Below are 25,640 nucleotides of genomic sequence, written 5' to 3'. Positions count from 1 at the left end.
ACGAACTAATGCATTCGGTTTTAAACTACTTTCTGCTACACTGACCGGAAACAGTGTCCGGGTAAACAATGATGGCGTGGGTTTCCCTTCTCACACACATGTTTGTTTTAGAGCTGATCTCTGCTCAGAGAAGCAGCATTGTCTCTTATCTCGCAGCTCGTTTTCCATTTTAAGGCATCGCAAACCTTCTACCATTAAATGTAAGAAAAATGCGAGTGTTTTTTTAAAAGAATAAAAATACATTCAGCGTGCTCTAAGGGTTGTTTTTTATTCTTAAAAGTATGTGGACATTTAAGCGTTACATCAAAAATGTGATATTTTGACATCTCGTTCCCAAACCACAGGCTTCTGGTGTCAGAGTTTCCACCAGATGTTTAACCTGCTGCAGGGATTTGCTCGCGTTCAGCTAAAAGATGATCAGTGAGGTCCAACACTGAAGTTTGGGGATCAGGTCTGGTTTGGTTCCAGTCCCCCCCCCCCCCCCCCCCCCCCCCCCCCCTCATTATGTATCAGAGGCTCCGTCTGGTTTTATTATGACAACATTTTGATCTCTGAAGGACATTTTTATTAAAGTAATGTTTGTCTAGGTGTGAATACAATAAATTAAAGCGACAAATTAAATTAAAACCCTTTGCAAAACTTAAAGAATTAGTTTTTAATATATATATATATTAAAAACAAATTATTTAAGTATATATATTAAAAACAAATTCTTTATATATATATATATATTTATATATATATATAATAAAAACTAATTATTTCTATATATATATATATATATAAATAATTTGTTTTTAATATATAAGATGGTGTAACAACGTGGACCAAGAGTACACACAAAGTATGTGAACACTACACACTTTTGTCCAGAAAGGACTTCGGCGACACCAAGTGGTTCAAATGGGGTAAAAGCAAACCACAACAACCAGTTCATATACTGGTAACGACTCCACAACCAGTTCACATACTGGTAGCGACTCCACAACCAGTTCACATACTGGTAACGACTCCACAACCAGTTCACATACTGGTAATGACTCCACAACCAGTTCATATACTGGTAACGACTCCACAACCAGTTCATATACTGGTAACGACTCCACAACCAGTTCACATACTGGTAACGACTCCACAACCAGTTCATATACTGGTAACGACTCCACAACCAGTTCACATACTGGTAACGACTCCACAACCAGTTCACATACTGGTAACGACTCCACAACCAGTTCATATACTGGTAACGACTCCACAACCAGTTCATATACTGGTAACGACTCCACAACCAGTTCACATACTGGTAACGACTCCACAACCAGTTCACATACTGGTAACGACTCCACAACCAGTTCACATACTGGTAACGACTCCACAACCAGTTCATATACTGGTAACGACTCCACAACCAGTTCACATACTGGTAACGACTCCACAACCAGTTCATATACTGGTAACGACTCCACAACCAGTTCACATACTGGTAACGACTCCACAACCAGTTCACATACTGGTAACGACTCCACAACCAGTTCATATACTGGTAACGACTCCACAACCAGTTCATATACTGGTAACGACTCCACAACCAGTTCATATACTGGTAGCGACTCCACAACCAGTTCACATACTGGTAACGACTCCACAACCAGTTCATATACTGGTAACGACTCCACAACCAGTTCACATACTGGTAACGACTCCACAACCAGTTCATATACTGGTAACGACTCCACAACCAGTTCATATACTGGTAACGACTCCACAACCAGTTCACATACTGGTAACGACTCCACAACCAGTTCACATACTGGTAGCGACTCCACAACCAGTTCACATACTGGTAACGACTCCACAACCAGTTCACATACTGGTAACGACTCCACAACCAGTTCACATACTGGTAACGACTCCACAACCAGTTCACATACTGGTAACGACTCCACAACCAGTTCATATACTGGTAGCGACTCCACAACCAGTTCACATACTGGTAACGACTCCACAACCAGTTCACATACTGGTAACGACTCCACAACCAGTTCACATACTGGTAACGACTCCACAACCAGTTCACATACTGGTAACGACTCCACAACCAGTTCACATACTGGTAACGACTCCACAACCAGTTCACATACTGAGTGTTGTAGTGTGTGAGAAGTAGTGAGATTAGCAATATGACTTTAGTAGGAGTGTATATCATCAAAATGCACGTAAATTATAATATTTTATAAGATGGAACGTGTGTGTTCTGTAATAATGTAAAAATATTTAAAGTGACAAGAAGTTTTATAAATGTAATGGAGGAAAGTTCACCCCAAAATAGTAATCTATTTATAGAATATTTCAGAGTGAGCTGCTTAGTTCTCCTTGGAAATATATACAGTCGCCCCGATATATATATATTTATATATATACAATATATATATATATATATATATCTTGTATATAATAATATATATTTATTAATAATATGTCATTTGTTTAATTATTTGATTTTTCACTGTTGTAATAAATAACATTGTGTGTAAATACACTTTTCCATAGTGAGGATATGATAGGACTATATGTTTGAAGTATACTGTACATACTGACATGCCGAGTGGTGACAGGGTCCATGTGTCCTTCAAAATAAAACAATACTTAGTCTTCAGAGTCCAGTTTTCCATCAGGAAATAAAAACAGCATCCGAGTCTTTTCTTACTCTTTTATTTTCAAGTATAGGTTTCTTCAGGTATGACAGACTGCATGTTCAAGTACAAATACCAAGATAATACACAACAGAGCTTTTATTTTGAAACGTTGATCCGTATAAAAGTAAACAGGTAAGTGTGTGTTTTTGGACATTTTGCATGAGTTAGACCATTCAAACACTTAGTAAACAATAATAGTGAAACTAAAAATATCCGTTTATCATTTGGAAGTAAATACAGTTTACAACGCAGTTGATCCACACACACAAATACAACTAATTTTCTACATTTGATGAATGCAATAATGAAAAATTTGCAAAAAGTTTTGATTGTTCTGATCCGACACTTTAGATAATTAGAAGCTCCAAAACATTTACACGTTCGTCCCCAAACAAATTAAGCATCTTGAGCTCAATCCCATTTGTATTCTTTGTGTTTGTTTGTTACCATGAATCTGTTTAGATGTTTGAGGTATTCACTCCCACCCGCTCTCCTAACAATGAACTTCCCACGCAACAAAACTGCATTTTTAATCACGTTTCGAGGGAAACGTTTTCTCACAAAAAGAGGGGACAACAATAATTAGGAACTATCCTCTTGGCATGAACATCTGTGGGATATTTAACTACAAATCCATCAAAAAGTTGTTGAGACAATTCACTCAAAACGTAGATCACCAAACAGATGAGGAATGCATCCTCTGGGGAACGTGATTGTCTTGGCGATATTGCATGGCAACCCATCCAATAGTTGCTAAGTGCTTTCGGTCCCGACCACAGTGGTGGACCATCAGACCTACCGACCGATAATGCCGCCGACTGGAGCAACGGCACTACTACACCTGTGTGATATGGAGTACAGAGCATCACCAGCCCTGTTGTTTAACAAGACTTCTTCATTGTAATGTGAGCTAATAACGTGGGCAGTCAGAACCTACTCCTTTTTGGTTTTTCTCCTCCCGCACAGTCGAAGGCAAAGGAATCGGATTGATCCCACTACAACGGCCGTCAGCGTCAACACAACCGCGATCAGAAAGCACACAACATCCACAGAATAAAAGGCGTACCAGGGCATCCTGTAGGACTCAGTGCGTAAGTGTGAAGCTCCTTTGTGCCTCATGACAAACTCGACCCAGTAAAGGGCCGTTTCCAGAGGATGCATGGGTTTGTCCCGATGGAGAGCAGAGAGACGCTTCATGTTAGTTCCGTAGGAGGGATTGTGAAGAACTTCTTGTATCGCTTCCAGAAAGCTCTGACGAGTGAGTTGGGTCGCATCCACCGCCTTGGCGGCGCCTCGCTCCTCCAACCTCAACACGTTCTCAAACTGGTCAAACAGAAGGGGTATGCCTATTATCGGCACCCCGTGGTACATGGATTCGTAGATCCCGTTGGTACCACCGTGAGCCACAAAGGCTTTTATCTTTGGGTGACCCAAGAGGTCGTTCTGGGGCATCCACTTCACCAGTAGGGTGTTGTTGCCCACATTTTTTGGGGGCTTCATGGCATGCCTCCATATGACCTTTTGAGGAAGTTGGGCAAAAGCAGCAGCGATTTCAGAGGTGATTTCTTCAGGGAGGCCATTCACCAGTGTGCCAAGAGACATCAGGATGAAGCCGTGCTCTCCTGAACTTTGAACAAACTCCTCCAGCTCTGAAGATAGAGGCTTAGAAGGCGTTGACTGGAAACCACCAATGTAGGCGATGTTTGGCATGGTGGGTCTGGGGAATTCAAAGACAAAGTCCACCCTCATGAGCCAGATGTCTGCTCCTTGTAGAAGGTCATAGAACTTCACATCTGGACCAAAGTACCGATCTACCAGTCTATCATAATGAGGGCATACTATAAACCTGTCAATGCACGTGTTGAGAAAATATTGGAATGTATTCTTGACCCGCTGCCCAAAGGTCATCTTATCTGATACGGCGTATCCTGACATTGGGACATAGGATGTTGGAGATGGAGCCACCACAAAATGTCCCTCCCCACTGGTGATCCATCTCACATTAAAAACAGTCGGCAGCTTAAGTTCGTGAGCCACCAGAACCCCGACCGGCAGCCCCGGGTCCAGGAGAACCACGTCAAACTGAGTGTCACGAATACTCTGCATCAGAGTCTTGTTCTCGAACATTTCCACGGCCAACAGGCTGGCCTGTCGGTGAATGTTCGACAGCGTGCCGAGCATCTCCCAGTAGAACTTCACAAAGCCGCTGAGAGTCGCCCCCTCTTTGTGAATCGCCAGCATCTTGACCAGGAAGGTCACGAAGAAGTCCTCCTGCTCGATGCTGATGGCCGACGGCAAGGCGACGGTGAGGGAGCGGTAATGCGGAGCGTGTTCTTTGACGTACCAGCTGGTGGCCGTGCGCACCACGGTGACCTCGTGGCCCCTGGAGTGGAGGCTCTGGATTAGCAGGTTCATGTTGACCCAGTGGCTTCCATCCACCGGGAACACCAGAATCTTTCCGCCCTGCACGCCGGAGCTCGTCAGGATGGACACGGTCGCCACCAGAAGCAGAGAGGAAACGCCCGTGACGCTCCCCATCGAAACGACCTTGAGGGAGAGAACGAACGAGGTCAAGCACTTAAAAAACGGGCCAGAAAAAAATACATTTCCTCCACAGAAATGTGACTTGTTGCTAATGTTTACACTTGAAGCCAGAAGGAAACGACTCTCTGGACGCCCTCAGTGCATGTCGTGGACAGGAAAACCTGGAATGTTGATTTAACGGACCAAAGTCCAGAGGACTGAGCTAACGTATGCCTGCTGCTACGCTCTGTAATCTCATCATCTGCATACAGCTGGGACTCGCTAACCAGAATCCACTGAGCGGAGTCTCCATTCACAGCATGCAACAGACACGAGTGTGGAGGTTTCCTTTCTGCACGTCTATCGTCGGGGGGGGGAACGTTGTAAAGAGGAATCTAACACCCGGTTCACAGATCAGCAGCACAGTCTGAGTCCAAGTTAGTGTCGGCAAAAAACCCACAACAGAGCCTCTCGGTTTCAGTAACGCCGTGTAGGTGTTTGACTGAGTTGTGAATGCATCGCGGGGGGAAAGAGCAGAAAAGGGTTAGAAACCTACCTTTGAAATCTCAGAAGCGGTGGAGAAATGTTCTCTTGAGTCTGCTCTGGACCGGCGTCCGTGTGGAAAAGAAACCAAAGTCCAAATGCTGATTATTGTGTTACATAAGGAGGGTTGTTGGGAAGGGCGGTCCCACACATGGACTCCAGTGTGCATGTGTGTCTTTTGAAGGGGAGGAGAGGAAACCCGCTTTACCACAGAGCCCACCCTCACTCCTCCCACAGCTGGTGTCCTGCTGTGACCCGGCGCCACCAGAGGAAATAGTGCAACGATGTCACTCTTTACTTTAGCTGCTGAGTAGTTTTTTTAAAGATTGATTTTAGTGTTTTATTGCTTATTTGTTCAAAGTCAAAACAAGCAGATTTGATTGTTTTGATTGAAACTGATGTTGAAACTGTGCTTCTGCTTCCCCCAAAAAGAGAACAGCGCTCAGTGAACACATCGTTTTGGGTCATTTCCCTTCTGGATCCCCCCCCCCCCCGACGGTCCTTCAGTAGCGATGTCTCCTCCGAGCACCGAGCTGGTCCTGGTCCTGGTCTTCACCGCCGGCTGGTGCTTCATGTGTGCGGCCGACGTCGGGGACTTCTCTCCGTGCCTGCAGGTCTTCTACAGGTCTTGGCCCCCTAAAGGTCTGGCGGGGACCCCCATCTGCCAACGGTTTTACAACCGGTACCGCTTCGCCACGCTGTACAGTCGGCCGCGTCGCTCCCCGTGGTTCTCGGCGTATTTGTACTCCACCCCGGCGGGAAAGAGGCCCTCGGCGTCCTGGAAGTTTGAGCCTCAGGTGAGCACGTTTATTTAAAAGGAGCCGCAATAAAACACTCTTATTATTTTTTATACATTTCTATTTTGTTCCTATCTGGGTTTATGTTGTTTTTAAGTCTATAAATAGTTATTCTATATGTCAAACTTATTAGCTGTCGTCCGTAAATTTAAAATTAAAATCGGAAAATGTATGTATATTTTTTTTTATTCTTGATGAAAAAAACTTTGTGAAGAGTGTTTCTATGAAAGGTGCTATACTAAATAAAACCTATTAATATTATAATATCATCGTTAAGTCTCAATGTGACTAACCTGGATAAATATAGGTTGTTAAACAATATACAAATAATTATTAGTGTCCCATAAAATGAGTAACTGAAAAGGTTAAAAAGGCTGTTTAGAAGATTTAAATAGGATTTAACAGTTTGTTCTATCGTGCATAGAATATAACACGATGTATTGTGCTAAAACAAGAAATTATTCTTAAACATGATCAAAAAGAATTGTTTTATTATACTGATGTTTAGCATCAGTTATACAATATTTCACAAAGCGAAAATAACTCTACAAAGAAAATTAGGAAGTGATCCCAAGTAAAGCAGAACTGTCTCATGTTGAACTTTAGAAGACCTCAGTGCACGATGTTTAAACATCTACTCTTTCTATAATTATACACAATTGAAACAGAGCGCGTTTGATTCTGTTTCTTTTGACACAAAATGAATACACGTATTCAATTAAATTAAAATAGCGGGACAATCATATTTCTGGCAGTCTTGAAGGCTTCAAAACAGTCTTAAAATCGTTTTGTTTGCTTTGGCGCCGACTGTGGCGACAAGCGGTAATTGCAGGCGTGAGGTCTGTCGGTTCGGCGCTTCTCTTCCTTCGTTCGGCCAGATATAATTTAATAATATATAGTTTATTCCGAAGAGACAGTTTTCATATAACAACAAAGATTGACACGTGGTATTAGCGTTTAACTAATAGCATCTCTTTAGCATCGCTCATCCCTTTCATCCCGTGGCCAGTTAGCCTACCCGGGAGCCAGAGGAGACATGATCCCCTTCCCTCCGGGCCCCGTGGACCAGAACGTGGTGGACAGCCAGGCGGTGGAGCTGGACTACATCAACTCCACCTATTCCCGCGGCCACCTGAACCCCAGCCTCCACCACCGGAGCCGCGAGGACCGCACCGCCACCTTCACCCTCGCCAACGTGGTCCCTCAGAAGGCGGGCTCCAACGCCGGGCCCTGGAGGGCCCTGGAGCAGCGCGTCAACAGAACCTTGGCGGCCTACTGCCTCGGGGAGGCCCACGTGGTGACCGGCGCCATCCCTTACCGGGGCGACGGCCGCTGGCTGGGGAACCGGCGCGTGGCCGTGCCGGAGTACCTCTGGTCCGCCTACTGCTGCCCGGACTACAGCCGCAGCCTGCCGGAAGAACTCCGGGGCGCTTTCCCGACCTACGCCGCCATCGGACGCAACAACCGCGACAGCGGCGAGGAGATCGTCCCCGTGAGCCCGGCGGTGAAGGAGCAGTTCAGGGGGTTCGACGTGCGGGCGATGCCACTGGGAACGCTGGAGGGGCACCTGGGGGACCGGCTGGGGGGCAGGGTCAGGGTCTTCTATGAGCAGTGCTCTGGGTCGGACTGATGCTGCACACACACCCAGAGAATACACACACACACTGAGGATACACACACACACTGAGGATACACACACACACTGAGGATACACACACACACTGAGAATACACACACACACTGAGGATACACACACACACTGAGAATACACACACACACTGAGGATACACACACACACTGAGGATGCACACACACACTGAGGATGCACACACACACACTGAGGATGCACACACACACTGAGGATACACAGACACACACTGAGGCTGCACACACACACTGAGGATACACACACACACTGAGGATACACACACACACTGAGGCTGCACACACACACTGAGGATGCACACACACACACTGAGGCTGCACACACACACACTGAGGATACACACACACACTGAGGCTGCACACACACACTGAGGATACACACACACTGAGGATACACACACACACTGAGGCTGCACACACACACTGAGGATGCACACACACACACTGAGGATGCACACACACACACTGAGGCTGCACACACACACACACTGAGGATACACACACACACACTGAGGATGCAGACACACACTGAGGATACACACACACACTGAGGATACACACACACACTGAGGCTGCACACACGTACTGAGGATACACACACACACTGAGGATACACACACACACTGAGGATACACACACACACTGAGGCTGCACACACACACTGAGGATGCACACACACACACTGAGGATGCACACACACACACTGAGGCTGCACACACACACACTGAGGATACACACACACACACTGAGGATGCACACACACACACTGAGGATACACACACACACTGAGGATGCACACACACACTGAGGATGCACACACACACACTGAGGATGCACACACACACTGAGGATGCACACACACACTGAGGATGCACACACACACACTGAGGATGCACACACACACTGAGGATGCAGACACACACACACTGATCCTGCAGACACACACTGAGGATGCAGACACACACACACTGATCCTGCAGACACACACACACACACACACTGATCCTGCAGACACACACACACACACACTGATCCTGCAGACACACACACACACACACTGATCCTGCAGACACACACACACACTGATCCTGCAGACACACACACACACTGATCCTGCAGACACAGACACACACTGATCCTGCAGACACACACACACACACACTGATCCTGCAGACACACACACACACTGATCCTGCAGACACACACACACACACCTCCTCAGTGTAGATCTTTGAACGTTCATGCTAATTTAATTTAATTAAATCTCACAGATGATGTAATCGGGTTTGATGTAAAATAACTTTAAAGGACTTTAAAACGTTTGTTTTCCTAAAATACATTAAAAAAGAACTGCGTTCATCACATTGAGCGTTAGACATGATTAAGACATGATTCGTTTGTTGTTGTTGTTGTTGTTGTTGTTGTTTTCCCTCTGATGTTTGTGTTGGGGACAAACATTGGTGACTTTTATGCTGCTTCGACCCGCTTTAGGTCCTCGTCACCTTAATGTCAATATTGCAGGTTTTAATGTAATAATTATTACTCATATATATATATATATATATATTACTTTTGGCAAAAAATGTAATAAGAGTAATTCAATAAAAATATTAAAATATATATAAATGTTTATTTATATGTATATATATATATATATGTGTATATATATACATATATATGTATATATACATATGTATGTATATATGTATATATACAGTGTATATATGTATATATACACTGTATATATATACACATATATATATATATGTAAGCAATCAATACATTTGATTTAGACGAGAAAATGTTATACCACCAGGAGGCGGTTAGCTTAGCATTAAACTTTTACATTGTCTTATCTATACTTTAGTTTTTATACAAACTAATGCAACATATTCCTTTTTAATATTAGAGGTGCAGCAAGTTACCGTTGAACACAGCCATGCTAGCTGTTTCCCTCCATTTCCAGTCTTTATGCTAAGCTAAGCTAACCAGCTGCTGGCTGTAGCTTCACATTCATGAGAGATATCAATCTTCTGCACTTCAGAACTTTGACCCAAAACGCTGCTCGTTTCACAGGAGGTCCCGCCTCCACCGCAGGGCTGAAGTGGCACACTGTGACCACTAGGGGGAGACCTTGTGCAACACGTGCAGGTGCGCGGCAGCTTCAACTGACTGAGTTTATTGACTGAGTTTATTTATCTTGTGAATAATTTCATCATTTAGCCTTTTATTTACCAAATACTGTCTTTGATCTTCTGTTTTATGTTTAAGACAGAACTTGAGATTAATCTTCATAATTTGCTGCTTTCTGATCATGCACCAAACAAACCGGGGTGATGCGTGTGCGTTGAGGAGATGACTCACAACGTGAACTCGCTGCACCAGTCGAGCTTCGTTAGCTTAGCAGTGATCACACGGACGCTCGTCTTCCTCGTCAGACTTGATTTATTGCATGAAAGTGACATACAGAGGGCTGAACTCTCAATGTTTTTGCGGAGTGAAGAGCTTGTCCCACACCTCCACCTTCAGCATGGCCCGGCCCATCGGGGACATGGTGGCCTTGATGTCCAGTTTCTGGCCCTCGAACGTGAGGCCGCAGCCATTGGCCTCCTGCCTCACGAAGCCCTGCGGCTCCTTGTTGTAGTACATCTCCTTGTACAGCGCCTCGTCGCACTCCTTGTCCTGGCTGTAGATGGCGAGCGCCAGCCAGTTCTTGTACATGTTGTTGTCGTAGGGCACGGAGAACATGATGGCCAGCTTCTCCTTGGCGCTGTTGCTATGCCTCTCGTACAGGTCGTAGGTCAGGACGCCCACCGCGCCCGTGGCCTTGGAGCTGGTCTTGCTGAAGTTGCACACCTCGGTTTTCAGAGTGCGCACGGTGGGTTGGGGGGGGCTGTGGCAGTTGCCGCTGTCCAGGTAAACCCTTTTTTATTTATTTTTTATTTTTTTAAGTTTTTGATTTATTTATTTATTTATTTATTTATTTATTTATTTATTTATTTATTTATTTATTTATTTATTTATTTATTTATTTATTTATTTATTTATTTTGAACGCCAAGAAAGAAAGAAAGAAAGAAAGAAAGACAAAAAGAAAGAAAATGGAAAAAAATATTCAATTAATATTCAATTAATATTCAATTAATATTCAATTAATATTCAATTAATATTCAATTAATATTCAAGCTGCACTTTAACCTCAATTTATCCATGCAAAAAATGTATAGATGTTCTTTATATTGTGTGTATAGTGTTGCATTAGGACTAAATACACAAACAGCTGTAAAAATACACAAGAATATCTTAAACACTAAATCTACCAAACTACCACCACTAGAATATTAAATATTAATAATAAATAAATGAAACATGAACTTCAAGGTGAACACTCACTTGGGGTCGATGAGGCAGTAGCTGCTGGTGAGGTTGGTGATCTCTATGGTGACGTTTCTGCGGCTCTTGAGGTTGGCGGACAACGCCTCGGCTGATTCACTCATCGTGATGCTGGACACACACACGCACACACACACACACAGGCACACACACAGGCACACAGGCACACACACACACACACACATAGGCACACACACACACACACAGGCACACACACACAGGCACACACACACACACACACACAGGCACACATACACACACACACACGCACACACACACACACACACACACGCACACACACACACACACACACACAGGCACACACACACACACACACACACAGGCACACACACACACACACAGGCACACATACACACATACACACACACACACACACACAGGCACACACACACACACACACAGGCACACAGCTGTTAAAAGTAGAATAAACAAAGAAATGCATGCTGGTAAATAAGGAACAAGCACCTCACCTGTCCGTCACAGGTGTGCTGCTCACTCGGCCGACGGAAGGATGTGAAACACCGGCGTCGCTATCGGCTCTCGTTTTGGGTGACACAGGTGACACCCACAAAAAGAAGCTCCGCCCCCACGACGCACACACCCCTTGACCTGTGGCTCACACACACACAATAGCTGTGTGTCCTCGCCCAACTGAAGGAATGAAGACAGGGTGGACCCGCCAGACGGCATTTATTCTGTTAGTACAACCAGCTCTTTCAGTGTCTCCTGATGCACCACCATGTGCTCTACACCACCCCACTACACCACCCCACTACACCACCATGTGCTCTACACCACCCCACTACACCACCCCACTACAGCACCATGTGCTCTACACCACCATGTGCTCTACACCACCCCACTACAGCACCATGTGCTCTACACCACCATGTGCTCTACACCACCCCACTACAGCACCATGTGCTCTACACCACCATGTGCTCTACACCACCATGTGCTCTACACCACCCCTCTACACCACCATGTGCTCTACACCACCATGTGCTCTACACCACCCCACTACACCACCATGTTCTCTACACCACCATGTTCTCTACACCACCCACTACACCACCATGTTCTCTACACCACCCCACTACACCACCATGTGCTCTACACCACCATGTTCTCTACACCACCCCACTACACCACCATGTGCTCTACACCACCATGTTCTCTACACCACCCCACTACACCACCATGTGCTCTACACCACCATGTGCTCTACACCACCCCACTACACCACCATGTGCTCTACACCACCATGTGCTCTACACCACCCACTACACCACCATGTGCTCTACACCACCATGTGCTCTACACCACCCACTACACCACCATGTGCTCTACACCACCATGTGCTCTACACCACCCACTACACCACCATGTGCTCTACACCACCATGTGCTCTACACCACCCACTACACCACCATGTGCTCTACACCACCATGTGCTCTACACCACCATGTGCTCTACACCACCCCACTACACCACCATGTGCTCTACACCACCATGTGCTCTACACCACCCCACTACACCACCATGTGCTCTACACCACCCCTGCACAGTCTGACTGTGTTCATTGTTGTGTTTATCTGCTGTGGAGTTTATGACTTTGTGTGTGACGACAATTCAAAAACAAAGAACGCATTAAAAAAAGAAACACGGGCGACATGAACTCCTTATTAATAGTTTTATTATTCATTTAAAGCCTCGTGCACACACACACACGTGCACACACACACACACACACACTCATCAGCCCATCTTGTCGTACAGCTCCAGCTTGATGATGGCCTTGCCCTCGTCCGACATGCACGCCCTCACGTCCACCGCCCGGCCGCGGTACGTCACCCCGGAGCCGTCGGCCTCGTGGCGCAGGAAGTTGGTGAAGTCCTTCTTCTTGTACATGAGGTCGAACAGCTCGCTGTCGCAGGCCCGCGTGTGCTCGAACACGCCCACGCCCAGCCAGTTCTTGTAGAAGCCGTAGTCGAAGGGCACGGAGAACATGACGGCGATCACCTCGTTGCAGTGGCGGCTTTGCATGTCGAACAGCTCGTAGGTCATGACCCCCACGGCGCCCGTCGCCGTGTTGTCGTCCTTGGTGAAGGAGCACACCTCGGTCATGGTGGTGCGCAGGGTCGGCTGAGGGGGGTTGTAGACGAAGCCGCTTTCCATGTGCACCCTGGGGGGGGGGGGGGGGAGGGGGTTACACTCTGTACTATAAAGCCTCGATGTGTAAATACAGGATGAATACTGTGAAATACATGTGAAATGTGCTTAAAGGGTCACAAGATCAATCTGAGGGGGTCGTGAGTTCATAAAAAAATGTTGTTCATTTATTTTTCAAAAACGGCGTTTCTATTTTACGCACAATGTGTTTTATTTAATGAGATCGTGCGACTTTTTATTTAAAATCTGAATAAAAACCTTGATGAAAACATGTAGTGGAGTAAAAAAAAAATAATAATCAAAAAGTAGAAGTATGGAGTAGAACAGAATAGAAATAATATTCAAGTAAATGCTCTTTCCATTCAAACTAGTTGCCTTTAAATGAATTCAAGCACATTTCAGGTATGGAATCACTCGCCAGTCGGCTTCGTTGTGCACAACGAGAGGAGCTCCTTACTTTGGGTTGACGAGGCAGAACCTGGAGCTGACGTTGGTGATCTCCACGGTGCAGTTGCGGTTGGTGGTGATGGTGTGGGAGTGGGCCTCGGCATTCTCAGGCATGGCGGCGGCTCGGAGACGATCTGTGGGGGCGAGGAGCAGAAAAACCTTCGTGTGGACCTCGTCGTCACGGCGACACAGTAACACAACGCTCACACACTGAGACTTTAATCTACCAACAACACGTGTGTGTGTGTTTCCTCGAAGGTAACTCCATCTCTGGTGAAGGATGAGGATTCATCTGAAGGTAAATGTACTCACTTGACTTGGTGTGACAGGCGGGATGGCAGAGCGTCCTCTGAGCGCAGGTCGGGCTTCGGTTCGGAGACAAACACCAAGTCCCGCCCTCCCAGGTGAGACACACCTCACACAGAAGGTGTGTCCCTGTGCTCACACGTGTGTGTGTGTGTGTGTGTTTACAAAGTGTGCAGCTTCAGGGAGACCTGAGGCGCTGTGTGTGTCTCGTGTGAATTAAAGGTGTTGAGCGCCGGGTGGAGAAGCCCTCCTCACGCAGGTGTACGACAGGTGAGCTTCAGGTGAGCTTCAGGTGAGCTTCAGGTGAGCCTTGTGAAACACCTGGAAGTCTGGATCAGGATTAGAGAAGCAGCGGCCGCACCCCGATGACTCGTCTCAGACCACATTGTGTCGGTTGGCCCTGTATTTAGGCTTCTGGCTGTTACTCGTTTCACAACATTCAAAGACGTTGATGAAACAACGCCTCGCTGGTTGAGGAACCGGTTGCACCGCAAGCTGAAAGATGGAAAGAATGAGAGCATCGAAGGGAGCAGCGTTCATACGGAGCAAAGATTTACAAAACAACGTTGAAGGGATGCATAGAACATTTTAAAAAGATACACAAAAAATACAGAAACAAAATGACCACAAATATCTCAAAAATACCAAGGACACAAAACAACCACAAAGAGACACAAAAAGACAACGAAGAGACACAAAACAACAATAAAGAGACAAAACAACCACAAAAATACACAATAAGACAACAAAGAGACACAAAACAACAATAAAGAGACAACACAACCACAAAAATACATAAAAAGACAACAAAGAGACACAAAACAACCCTAAAAATACACAAAAAGACAACGAAGAGACACAAAACAACCACAAAAATACACAATAAGACGACAAAGAGACACAAAACAACAATAAATAGGAACAAAACAACCACAGAGACACAAAACAACAATAAAGAGACACAAAACAACCACAAAGAGACACAAAACAACAATAAAGAGACACAAAACATCCCCAAAGAGAAACAAAACAACCACAAAAATACACAAAACTACCACAAAGAGACACAAAACAACCACAAAGAGACAGAAAACAACCACACAGAAACACAAAACAACCGCAAAGAGACACAAAACAACCACAAAGAGACACAAAACAACCACAAAGAGACACAAAACAACCACACAGAAACACAAAACAACCGCAAAGAGACACAAAACAACCACACAGAGACACAAAACAACCACAAAGAGACACAAAACAACCATACAGACAACCTCTACCTTGTGAAATGTACATACCCCCCACCATGGTAAAATATGAAAGCCGACTTTCGAAGGACTTTTCAGTGAATCTTAGTGTGTCCTTTGCCTCTTTCCCCCCCAGATGCACCAAGGATCGGGCTGATTACTGGCAATGTGGAAGATTGTTCTTTTTGAGGATCTATCCACGGGAGGGGAGTCTCATAGATATCGATTGACAAATAAATAAACACAGACACGTCGTTCTGCGTACATTTGTGAGTCTAATTTATTTGTAAATCCTTCTGTGTGCATTTGTAAATCAAACATATTTGTAAATCTCTCTGTGTGCATTTGTAAATCTCTCTGTGTGCATTTGTAATTATTGAGACTGATCTGACTCCATACACGGCGGCAGAAGAAGCATTTGGCAACCTGAAGAGGGCCTTGTGTCCTTACTGCCCCCGATTTCAGCAAGGAGTTTGTGGTCCAGGCAGACGCCTCTGAGGTGGGTCTGGGCGCTGTGCGAGCCCAGATCAAGGAAGGTGAGGAACACCCCGTTCAGTATTTGAGTCGGAAGTTGCTGCCTAGAGAGAACAACTATGCCACGGTAGAGAAAGAGTGCGTGGCCTTAAAATGGGCCTTGGAAACCCTCAAATATTACCTGCTGGGAAGGAGAGTCTCTCTGGTGACCGATCATGCACCGTTACAGTGGCAAAGAACAAAGAGACAGACAGTAGGGTGACTGGGTGGTTTTTAAGCCTCATTCACAGGCCAGGACGGCGTCATGGAAACGCAGATGCCCTGTCCCGCCTCCTGGTCATCGTTCACCCTGCCGAGGACGTCAGGCCCGGGGAGAGGGATATGTGGCATCACCAGGGGACAGGTAGTGGAGGGGCGCTACATCCCGACCAGGATCAGACCACATCTCCCAGACTGCCTCACCACTCACCCAGCTGACGCTTAAATATATTCATATTTATATAGATGTATTAATATATATATATATTTATTAATATGTATTCATATTTATATATATTTATTAATATATATATATTTGTTAATATTCATATATTCATATTTATATATATTTATTAATATGTATTCATATTTATATATATTTATTAATATATATATTTGTTAATATTTATATATTCATATTTATATATATTTATTAATATATATATTCATATTTATATTTATTCATTACTATAAATATATATTCATATAATATGTATCTATATATTAATATATATATTAATATAATAAATATATATATTCATATTAATGAATATATATATATATTAATTATTATGAATGTATATATATTCATTCATATTTATATATATATATATATATATATATATATATATAAATGAATGTCTTTGTTGGGACCTCTGGTCCGTTGGGCTGCGACAGGAAGAACCCGTTCTCGCCGGTCCCTGATTCGTTGTCACATTTCTGTGCCGTGTTTTTCTTTCCACGTCTGCACAAAAGCACAACTATTCACCATCTAATGAATCAGATCAATGAAATGTACAAAAATATATAACAATCATGCAACTCATTTGCCAGAGCTGCCTCTTACAGCTTGTGTGCAACACATATAATATGTTTTCATGAGAAATGTAGCGAAATAAAATGAAATGTGCAGCATTTCTTCATGAGAATATAAAATAAATTAAATGAACTGTTGCTAGGCAGATTTATTAAACAAAATCAAACAACCCGATGAGTCACTGACATGAAGGTGGTGACACCTGAAGACCATCTGGAAGGAACTCACACACACGCAGGTGTTTAACTTCTACCACAACGGCGCCATCTGGTGGTCAAATGGAGACATGACGCTTTCTGCGTGACTTCTTTTTGGATACAATGGCACGTGAATTGAAATGCAGCTGACGTCACTCTGAACGCAACACATTGTTTTTGTTTAAATTATTGGCACACTTTCATTTAAAAGGCGTTTATCAATAAATTGCCAGAATCTCTGTTCCAGTAGAATATAATAAAGATTATTTACACGGGGCTCAAAATATATGAGGCGAAAAAACAAGGATTTCAGAACAAAAAATCACAGATAAAAGTTTTTATTTTCAACAGTTTTAACACAGAATAAAAAGTTATTTTCCAAAAATAAATTTTAGATGTTGAAGCATTTTTAGAAATGAATCTTGTTTTGATGACTTGAGTATTCCCAAATACAGGCTTCTGAATAGAGGCTGCAGAATTAAAAAAAAAAATTTATTTACAGTTTTTTTGTACATTTTTTAATGTTAAACTTTTATTTCCAATGTTGTCTTTGGTGTAAAACAACGATCACAAAATATAAAAATGTACAAAATGTATGCAAAAATAAACATGACACAAAACAATATGATTTTACTAAACAGTGAATGTGTTAAAGCTGCATTCTCTCTCCTGACCACCAGGGGGCGACTCCTCTGGTTGTATAGAAGTCTATGCTTCATCTGTTAAAGCTGCATTCTCTCTCCTGACCACTAGGGGGCGACTCCTCTGGTTGTATAGAAGTCTATGCTTCATGTGTTAAAGCTGCATTCTCTCTCCTGACCACTAGGGGGCGACTCTTGTGGTTGTATAGAAGTCTATGCTTCATGTGTTAAAGCTGCATTCTCTCTCCTGACCACCAGGGGGCGACTCCTCTGGTTGTATAGAAGTCTAAGCTTCATGTGTTAAAGCTGCATTCTCTCTACTGACCACCAGGGGGCAACTCCTCTGGTTGTATAGAAGTCTACGCTTCATGTGTTAAAGCTGCATTCTCTCTCCTGACCACTAGGGGGCGACTCTTCTGGTTGTATAGAAGTCTACGCTTCATGTGTTAAAGCTGCATTCTCTCTACTGACCACCAGGGGGCGACTCCTCTGGTTGTATAGAAGTCTAAGCTTCATGTGTTAAAGCTGCATTCTCTCTACTGACCACCAGGCGGCAACTCCTCTGGTTGTATAGAAGTCTACGCTTCATGTGTTAAAGCTGCATTCTCTCTCCTGACCACTAGGGGGCGACTCTTCTGGTTGTATAGAAGTCTATGCTTCATGTGTTAAAGCTGCATTCTCTCTACTGACCACCAGGGGGCGACTCCTCTGGTTGTATAGAAGTCTAAGCTTCATGTGTTAAAGCTGCATTCTCTCTACTGACCACCAGGGGGCAACTCCTCTGGTTGTATAGAAGTCTACGCTTCATGTGTTAAAGCTGCATTCTCTCTCCTGACCACTAGGGGGCGACTCTTCTGGTTGTATAGAAGTCTATGCTTCACGTGTTAAAGCTGCATTCTCTCTACTGACCACCAGGGGGCGACTCCTCTGGTTGTATAGAAGTCTAAGCTTCATGTGTTAAAGCTGCATTCTCTCTACTGACCACCAGGGGGCAACTCCTCTGGTTGTATAGAAGTCTACGCTTCATGTGTTAAAGCTGCATTCTCTCTACTGACCACCAGGGGGCGACTCCTCTGGTTGTATAGAAGTCTATATAAATGACTCTACTTCTCTTGATGTATTCCCTCAGTAAACATTGTAAACATTAGTTTTTGGTCTCAATCTCTAGTTTCAAGTCTTCTTCAATACAGCCTGATGTTCATTTAGTAAATTATGGTAATTTAGAGTCAAACAGACCATAAAGCAGGGGATGCTTTAGGGGCGGGGCTACACGGTGATTGACAGGTCTCTACCAGAGACGTGTACAGAGTCTATACGTCACTCCTCCTCAGTCCAAATGTGGTGACTTCCTGTTCACCGGTTGCATAAAAGCCAAGATGGCGACGACCGTACGTCGGCTTCAGATCTCACACACGTTACTTTGTTGTTTTTGGTCGTTTTCTTGAGACGTTTCAGAAAAATATAAAATCCACGCATTCCTCCAAGCACACGAGAGAGAGTCCAACGTCCTTCACTTGTGAGGAAACATGGCGCCGGCAGCGATGGCCGACAGCCCCGTCTTCTCCTCGATCCACCCGTTGTAGTTGGTCACTCGGGTGTAAACGCCGGGCCGGTTCTCCTTCGCGCAGCCGTCGCCCCAACTGATGACTCCAAACAGGAAGAGCCTGCTGCCGACCTCGCACACCAGAGGGCCTCCAGAGTCTCCCTATTGGGGGGGGGGGGAGAGGGGGAGGGAGGGAGAGGGAGGGAGGGAGAGAGGGAGAGGGAGGGAGGGAGAGAGAGGCATTAAGGGATGCCAGCCAACTGATCCTTGGAGCCCACATCGGGTTCGGACTTGTCGTGAATACCTCGCAGGCGTCCCGGCTCCAGTCGGGAACACCGGCGCAAAACATGTTCTCGCTGATCAAGTTTCCGTAGAAGTCCGTCTGTCGACACACGGCGTCGGCGAGGAGGTTCACCCGGGCCTCCATGAGCAACCGGGACTTGTACCACAGACCTGCGGAGAAGCAGAAACGCCTCGTTGAGCATCGTGAACATTCAGGAGCAGCTTCAAGGTGGTTTCTACTGATCCACGTCCTCATCAAAGACCGCAGAAGGTCACGCAGAAGGTCACGCAGAAGGTCACGCAGAAGGTCACGCAGAAGGTCACGCAGAAGGTCACGCAGAAGGTCACGCACGGCGGCAAGTTAACGTTGATTTATTTGTCGCACAACTTATCGTCGTAATTTCAAACCCAAAAGCAAAAGGTCTTTTCCTCCAGCTAACCGAGTGGTTTCCTATTTCCTTTACTTTTCACCTTTCCTTCTTCTTTCTCGCAGTTGCCTTGTTCACTTCTCTCCATTATAGACTTCCCAAAAACTGCAGGTAAGAACCTGCATATGGCCCAAAGTGTATATCTATCTATAGATATCTACAGATAGAGCCCTGATACTTCCATGCATGTAAAAAGACAACCAGCTTAGAAAATGACTAAAAACTCAAAGAAATACCCTGAATAGCCAGAAGTATGCAGTACCTCTGAACATGTATACTTTAATGTACTTCCTGCTCACCTTGTCTCTCTTTCCCGTATCCGGCGATCTCGCAGCCGACTCCGTCCTGGAGGCTCTGCAGCGGCGGCGGCAGACAGACGGTCCTCACCGAGTCGCTCTCCTCCGAACATCGGCCTCCTCGGGCCCTCAGCTTCAGCAGCGCTGCAGAAACACCTCCAGTCATTATTGTTGTTTTGATGTCTCTCTGTACTTGTTTTGATGTTTATTTTTGCCCCTTTTTGAGGTGGTTTTTGCATCTCCTTTTACTTTTTCTTGTCTCTTTGTGGTTTTGTGTCACTCTGCAATTGTTTTTATCTTTGTAATTTTTGCCCCTTTTTGTGATAGTTTTGCAGTTTTGTCTGTGGCTCAATGTCATGTAATTGTTCTTAATTGTAGTCATTATGTGTCTCTTTGTAGTCATTATGTGTCTCTTTGTAGTCATGTTGTGTCTCTTTGTAGTCATGTTGTGTCTCTTTGTAGTCATGTTGTGTCTCTTTGTAGTCGTTATGTGTCTCTTTGTAGTCATTATGTGTCTCTTTGTAGTCATGTTGTGTCTCTTTGTAGTCATGTTGTGTCTCTTTGTAGTCGTTATGTGTCTCTTTGTAGTCATTATGTGTCTCTTTGTAGTCGCTATGTGTCTCTTTGTAGTCGTTATGTGTCTCTTTGTAGTCGTTATGTGTCTCTTTGTAGTCATTATGTGTCTCTTTGTAGCCACTATGTGTCTCTTTGTAGTCGTTATGTGTCTCTTTGTAGTCGTTATGTGTCTCTTTGTAGCCGCTATGTGTCTCTTTGTAGCCACTATGTGTCTCTTTGTAGCCACTATGTGTCTCTTTGTAGTCGTTATGTGTCTCTTTGTAGCCACTATGTGTCTCTTTGTAGTCGCTATGTGTCTCTTTGTAGTCGTTATGTGTCTCTTTGTAGTCGTTATGTGTCTCTTTGTAGTCGTTATGTGTCTCTTTGTAGCCGTTATGTGTCTCTTTGTAGCCACTATGTGTCTCTTTGTAGTCGCTATGTGTCTCTTTGTAGTCGTTATGTGTCTCTTTGTAGTCATTATGTGTCTCTTTGTAGCCACTATGTGTCTCTTTGTAGTCGCTATGTGTCTCTTTGTAGTCGTTATGTGTCTCTTTGTAGCCTGTCTCTTTGTAGTCGTTATGTGTCTCTTTGTAGCCGTTATGTGTCTCTTTGTAGCCACTATGTGTCTCTTTGTAGTCATGTTGTGTCTCTTCCATGTAAGCGTCTCTTTGAGTGACGTGTTGTAGGTGAAGGCCAGCGGGGCCCCTGAGCCCAGTAGGTAAGTAGCCCGTCTGTTGGTACCGATGTCGTTGTCGTAGTTCCCCTCGCTGTTGTCAAACCCGTCATGGAGGATGATCTGTTCCACCCTGAACGTTTGCTCCACAGTCGGGTCCGTCTCATTCATGACGTTCTTTCCCAGGATGACGTAGAAGCGGCGCCGTTTGCTGTTGGAGCTGAAACGCACATTTACGGGAAAGAACCCGATGAACCAGCTGTCCGCCTTCATGTGTCAGCACCTCGGTCACAGGAAGTGATCTCACTTCTCACCCGTCGGGGAAGCAGTGGGCAGCTGTGAGCACCCAGCAGGCCGAGATCAGGCTGCCGCCGCAGCGGAAAACCTTCTCCTTGGACTTGCTGCGCCAGAATATGGCGGCCACCCACGGGTGCGATTCCACGGTGGCAACTGTTCCTCCCACGATCTTCATCTGCCTCCTCCTGGAGCGCCGGCCGCATGTCGACTCTGCAGCCGGAGGAGGAAACTCAGTTCAAAGGGATCGAAGGGGGGAAAAGAAAGCATGAAAATGTAAAACAGCGAGTGGAGTGAGACAGGAAGTTACCTGTCTGTGGCTCAGTGGGTGAAGGTGAAGGTGAAGGTGAAGGTGAAGGTGAAGATGAAGATGAAGGTGAAGGTGAAGGTGAAGGTGAGGCTGGAACTACAAGGTTAGAGCGCGTTAAACACCGATGAATAAACCTGTGATTTGGGTTCAGATTTAATTGGAAAGAGAGAAGATGAACTCACCCGACTCAAAAGCACAACGTGGAATACGACAATACTCCCAAAGCAGCTGCTGGTTCACCCACACGTGGCACCACGGGCGCCGCTTGTAGAAAAGATTTCTGGGAAACGCATTAAAATCCATCAAACTAAACAACATGTGACGTTAAAGTGAGTAATTGCACTCCAGAACTTTGGAACAATTTCTAGTGAATCAAATAATATAACGGATGACTGAAACCACATCGTAAAGCACTTTAAAAGTGTGTTGGGTTGTCTACGTCCATATTAGGGCATATTAAGAACAAAACACCAAAGAGACACATAACAAATACAAAGAGACACAAAACAACTACAAAAAGACCAAAACACCTAAGAGACACAAAACAACTACAAAGAGACACAAATTAACTACAAAGAGACACAAAACAACTACAAAGAGACACAAATTAACTACAAAGAGACACAAAACAACTACAAAGAGACACAAAACAATATACAAAGAGACCAAAACAACCACAAAGAGACACAAAGCAACAACAAAAAGAAGCTTAATGATAAAGTCTGTGTGTCTTGGTCTTATGTCAAAGGGGGGCGGGGCAAAGTGGGCGAGGATCGGATCACCGGAGCCTACGGCCGTTAAATCAAATCCACGAAGGGTAAATAAAACCAAACAGGTACATGCTGTGTCTCTGGAGTTGCGGCGGCCTACCTGCAGTAGTTGTGCCTCCCCGAATGGACGTCCGAAGACAGGAAGTTCTCCCTGGTGTTGGAATCCCACTCCTCACACGGCCGCCCGCTCTGCGACTCGGCCTCCGAGCCTCTGTAGTAGAGTCCCACGCCCTCGTAGCAGTGCGTGCTCTTCGCTGCAGGAACAGCAGGAGGCGTTTCAGTAGAAGAAAAACAATAAACGACGAACGCCACTCGGGCTTCAGCTCCTCACCCGTTTCACAGCGGACGCCCTCGAAGCCGTCGGAGCACAAGCAGAACATGTGCTCGCCGGTCGCCAGAGCCGGGAGGGAGCTGCCTCCGTTCAGACAGATCGCTGCTGAGCGGAGAGCAAAACACACTTCAAAGCAGCCCGGCGTCTGTGCTCTGAGCTCTGAGGAATGTTGAGCTTCTCACCTGAACTTTCAAAGGAGGACGAGGAGGACGAGGAGGACGACGAGGACGAGGAGGACGAGGAGGATGAAGAGGACGACGAGGACGACGAGGACGAAGACCCAGAAAACTCCCGCTCTCTTCTTGCTCTCGATAAGCCCTGAAAAAGTATAAGAATGAATCTGACGAATCTCATCAAGTGAAATGCAACATTTTTGAGATGAATCCAACATGTCCGTACGGCTTCAGAGGCGGCCAGAGCTGCCAGGATGCTCGCCAAGACCAAAGCCTTCATGGTTCTCGTGTTGTTGTGCCTGCAGAGAGCCGTATGGAAAACCTCCTGAGGGGGACACTGGGTTTTGTCTGCAAGTGTGCAGGGAGGAGGGAGCGTCCTGATTGGCCGAGGAGCTCTTCGACAGGCCGGGACCACTTTGTTTTAGGGTGAAGAAATATCTGCTGCTTCTCGGATGAGGAAACACTTTTAAATACACAACTGGGATTCCAAGGAAGCCGAGCAGCTGGTGTCATGGAGAGTTTCACAGCTGCTTTGAGACTGAATGTGGATCAATAATAATGGATCAATAACACGGTTTACGACGTAATGTTCTTTGAAGTACATAAAGAAAGAAATGTTGTCTAAAGAACTTTTTTTTAAACTTCCATTTGCAAATGTATACCATCGCCCACCATTTAATAACTGAAACATGAATAATGAACCCTTTAATATCCCAAAGAACCCTATGATGAACATGTAGAACCATCCGATAGATAACATGGCTTCTAATGGGCGATGGGTCGTCGTGGCAACACAGCCTTTTAAAGTACCAGTGAGGAAACATTATTGTGTTGGCGTCCACACCCTGTGACACCTCACAACCTCACCAGTGACACCACCACAACACCAGTTGAGTAATTATGAACCAATAAAAACCACATGAAGAAGAAATGGTTCCTCCTGGTGTGTCTCTGATGTAAAGTCACAAAGTCTCTGTAACGTGATGTGGAAACTACGTCTGAACATCTTTTACTACCACGAAAAGAAATTGAGGTAGAAAACCCACTAAAACTACTACGAAAAGACTAAAGATGTCTACAAGGAAACATCAAACTCCAGAGCGATGAGAAACGGCTACAAAGAGACACAAAACTACTACAAAGATATACAAAACCACTACAATGACACACAAAACAAGTACAAAGATACACAAAACTACTACAAAGATATACAAAACCATTACAATGACACAAAACAAGTACAAAGATACACAAAACTACTACAAAGAGACACAAAACTACTACAAAGATATACAAAACCATTACAATGACACAAAACAAGTACAAAGATACACAAAACAACTACAAAGAGACACAAAACTACTACAAAGATATACAAAACTACTAGAAAGATACATAAAAGAATACAAATAGATGCACAACTACTAGAAAGAAACATAAAAACAAGAGACACAAAACCACTACAAAGATACATAAACAAATACAAAGAGACACAAAACTACTCTAAAGAAACATCAAAACAACTACAAAACGACACAAAAAGAACAACAAAGATACATAAAACAAATACAAAGATACACAAAACTACTAGAAAGCAACAACAAAACAACTACAAAGATACACAAGACAACTACAAATAGACACCAAACTAATACAAATAGACATAAAACAACTACAAAGAGACTTAAAACAACTACAAAGAGACTGGAGCATCAACGTCGGAGCTCATTTATCCTGATTGTACCTGAAGTATCGTGACGTGTTCACTTCAATCTGTATTTATATA

General features: G+C 44.7%; 5 protein-coding genes across 5 annotated transcripts; 1 reads left to right on the top strand and 4 right to left on the bottom strand.

Annotated features, from left to right (window-relative positions):
- Positions 1–2,718: 2,718 nt before the first annotated feature.
- Positions 2,719–5,918, bottom strand: LOC117749185 (UDP-glucuronosyltransferase 1-2-like). The gene is made up of 2 exons (XM_034559426.1): positions 5,776–5,918; positions 2,719–5,243 (listed from the first exon to the last, which is right to left on the bottom strand). Exon 2 carries the CDS (start codon positions 5,232–5,234, stop codon positions 3,630–3,632), a length of 1,605 nt encoding a protein of 534 aa, XP_034415317.1. The 5' UTR covers positions 5,235–5,243; positions 5,776–5,918; the 3' UTR covers positions 2,719–3,629.
- Positions 5,919–6,047: 129 nt separating this feature from the next.
- Positions 6,048–8,292, top strand: LOC117749186 (endonuclease domain-containing 1 protein-like). The gene is made up of 2 exons (XM_034559427.1): positions 6,048–6,559; positions 7,569–8,292. Exons 1-2 carry the CDS (start codon positions 6,275–6,277, stop codon positions 8,187–8,189), a joined length of 906 nt encoding a protein of 301 aa, XP_034415318.1. The 5' UTR covers positions 6,048–6,274; the 3' UTR covers positions 8,190–8,292.
- Positions 8,293–10,651: 2,359 nt separating this feature from the next.
- Positions 10,652–12,191, bottom strand: LOC117749187 (DELTA-stichotoxin-Hcr4a-like). Its single transcript, XM_034559428.1, has 3 exons — positions 12,108–12,191; positions 11,617–11,727; positions 10,652–11,147 (listed from the first exon to the last, which is right to left on the bottom strand). The coding sequence occupies exons 2-3, from the start codon at positions 11,718–11,720 to the stop codon at positions 10,706–10,708; spliced, it is 546 nt and encodes a 181-aa protein (XP_034415319.1). The 5' UTR covers positions 11,721–11,727; positions 12,108–12,191; the 3' UTR covers positions 10,652–10,705.
- A 1,131-nt stretch (positions 12,192–13,322) lies between these two features.
- LOC117748869 (DELTA-sagatoxin-Srs1a-like) lies at positions 13,323–14,857 on the bottom strand. Its single transcript, XM_034558984.1, has 3 exons — positions 14,569–14,857; positions 14,267–14,390; positions 13,323–13,822 (listed from the first exon to the last, which is right to left on the bottom strand). The coding sequence occupies exons 2-3, from the start codon at positions 14,368–14,370 to the stop codon at positions 13,396–13,398; spliced, it is 531 nt and encodes a 176-aa protein (XP_034414875.1). The 5' UTR covers positions 14,371–14,390; positions 14,569–14,857; the 3' UTR covers positions 13,323–13,395.
- A 4,670-nt stretch (positions 14,858–19,527) lies between these two features.
- plaub (plasminogen activator, urokinase b) lies at positions 19,528–25,015 on the bottom strand. Its single transcript, XM_034557874.1, has 10 exons — positions 23,864–25,015; positions 23,682–23,783; positions 23,451–23,604; positions 22,763–22,860; positions 22,646–22,676; positions 22,291–22,500; positions 22,045–22,196; positions 20,752–20,892; positions 20,047–20,195; positions 19,528–19,904 (listed from the first exon to the last, which is right to left on the bottom strand). The coding sequence occupies exons 1-10, from the start codon at positions 24,132–24,134 to the stop codon at positions 19,710–19,712; spliced, it is 1,503 nt and encodes a 500-aa protein (XP_034413765.1). The 5' UTR covers positions 24,135–25,015; the 3' UTR covers positions 19,528–19,709.
- Positions 25,016–25,640: the final 625 nt, after the last annotated feature.

Source organism: Cyclopterus lumpus, chromosome 19 (genome assembly GCF_009769545.1).
Source record: "Cyclopterus lumpus isolate fCycLum1 chromosome 19, fCycLum1.pri, whole genome shotgun sequence".
Lineage (NCBI taxonomy): Eukaryota > Metazoa > Chordata > Actinopteri > Perciformes > Cyclopteridae > Cyclopterus > Cyclopterus lumpus.
This window is presented reverse-complemented; position numbering and strand designations above follow the sequence as displayed.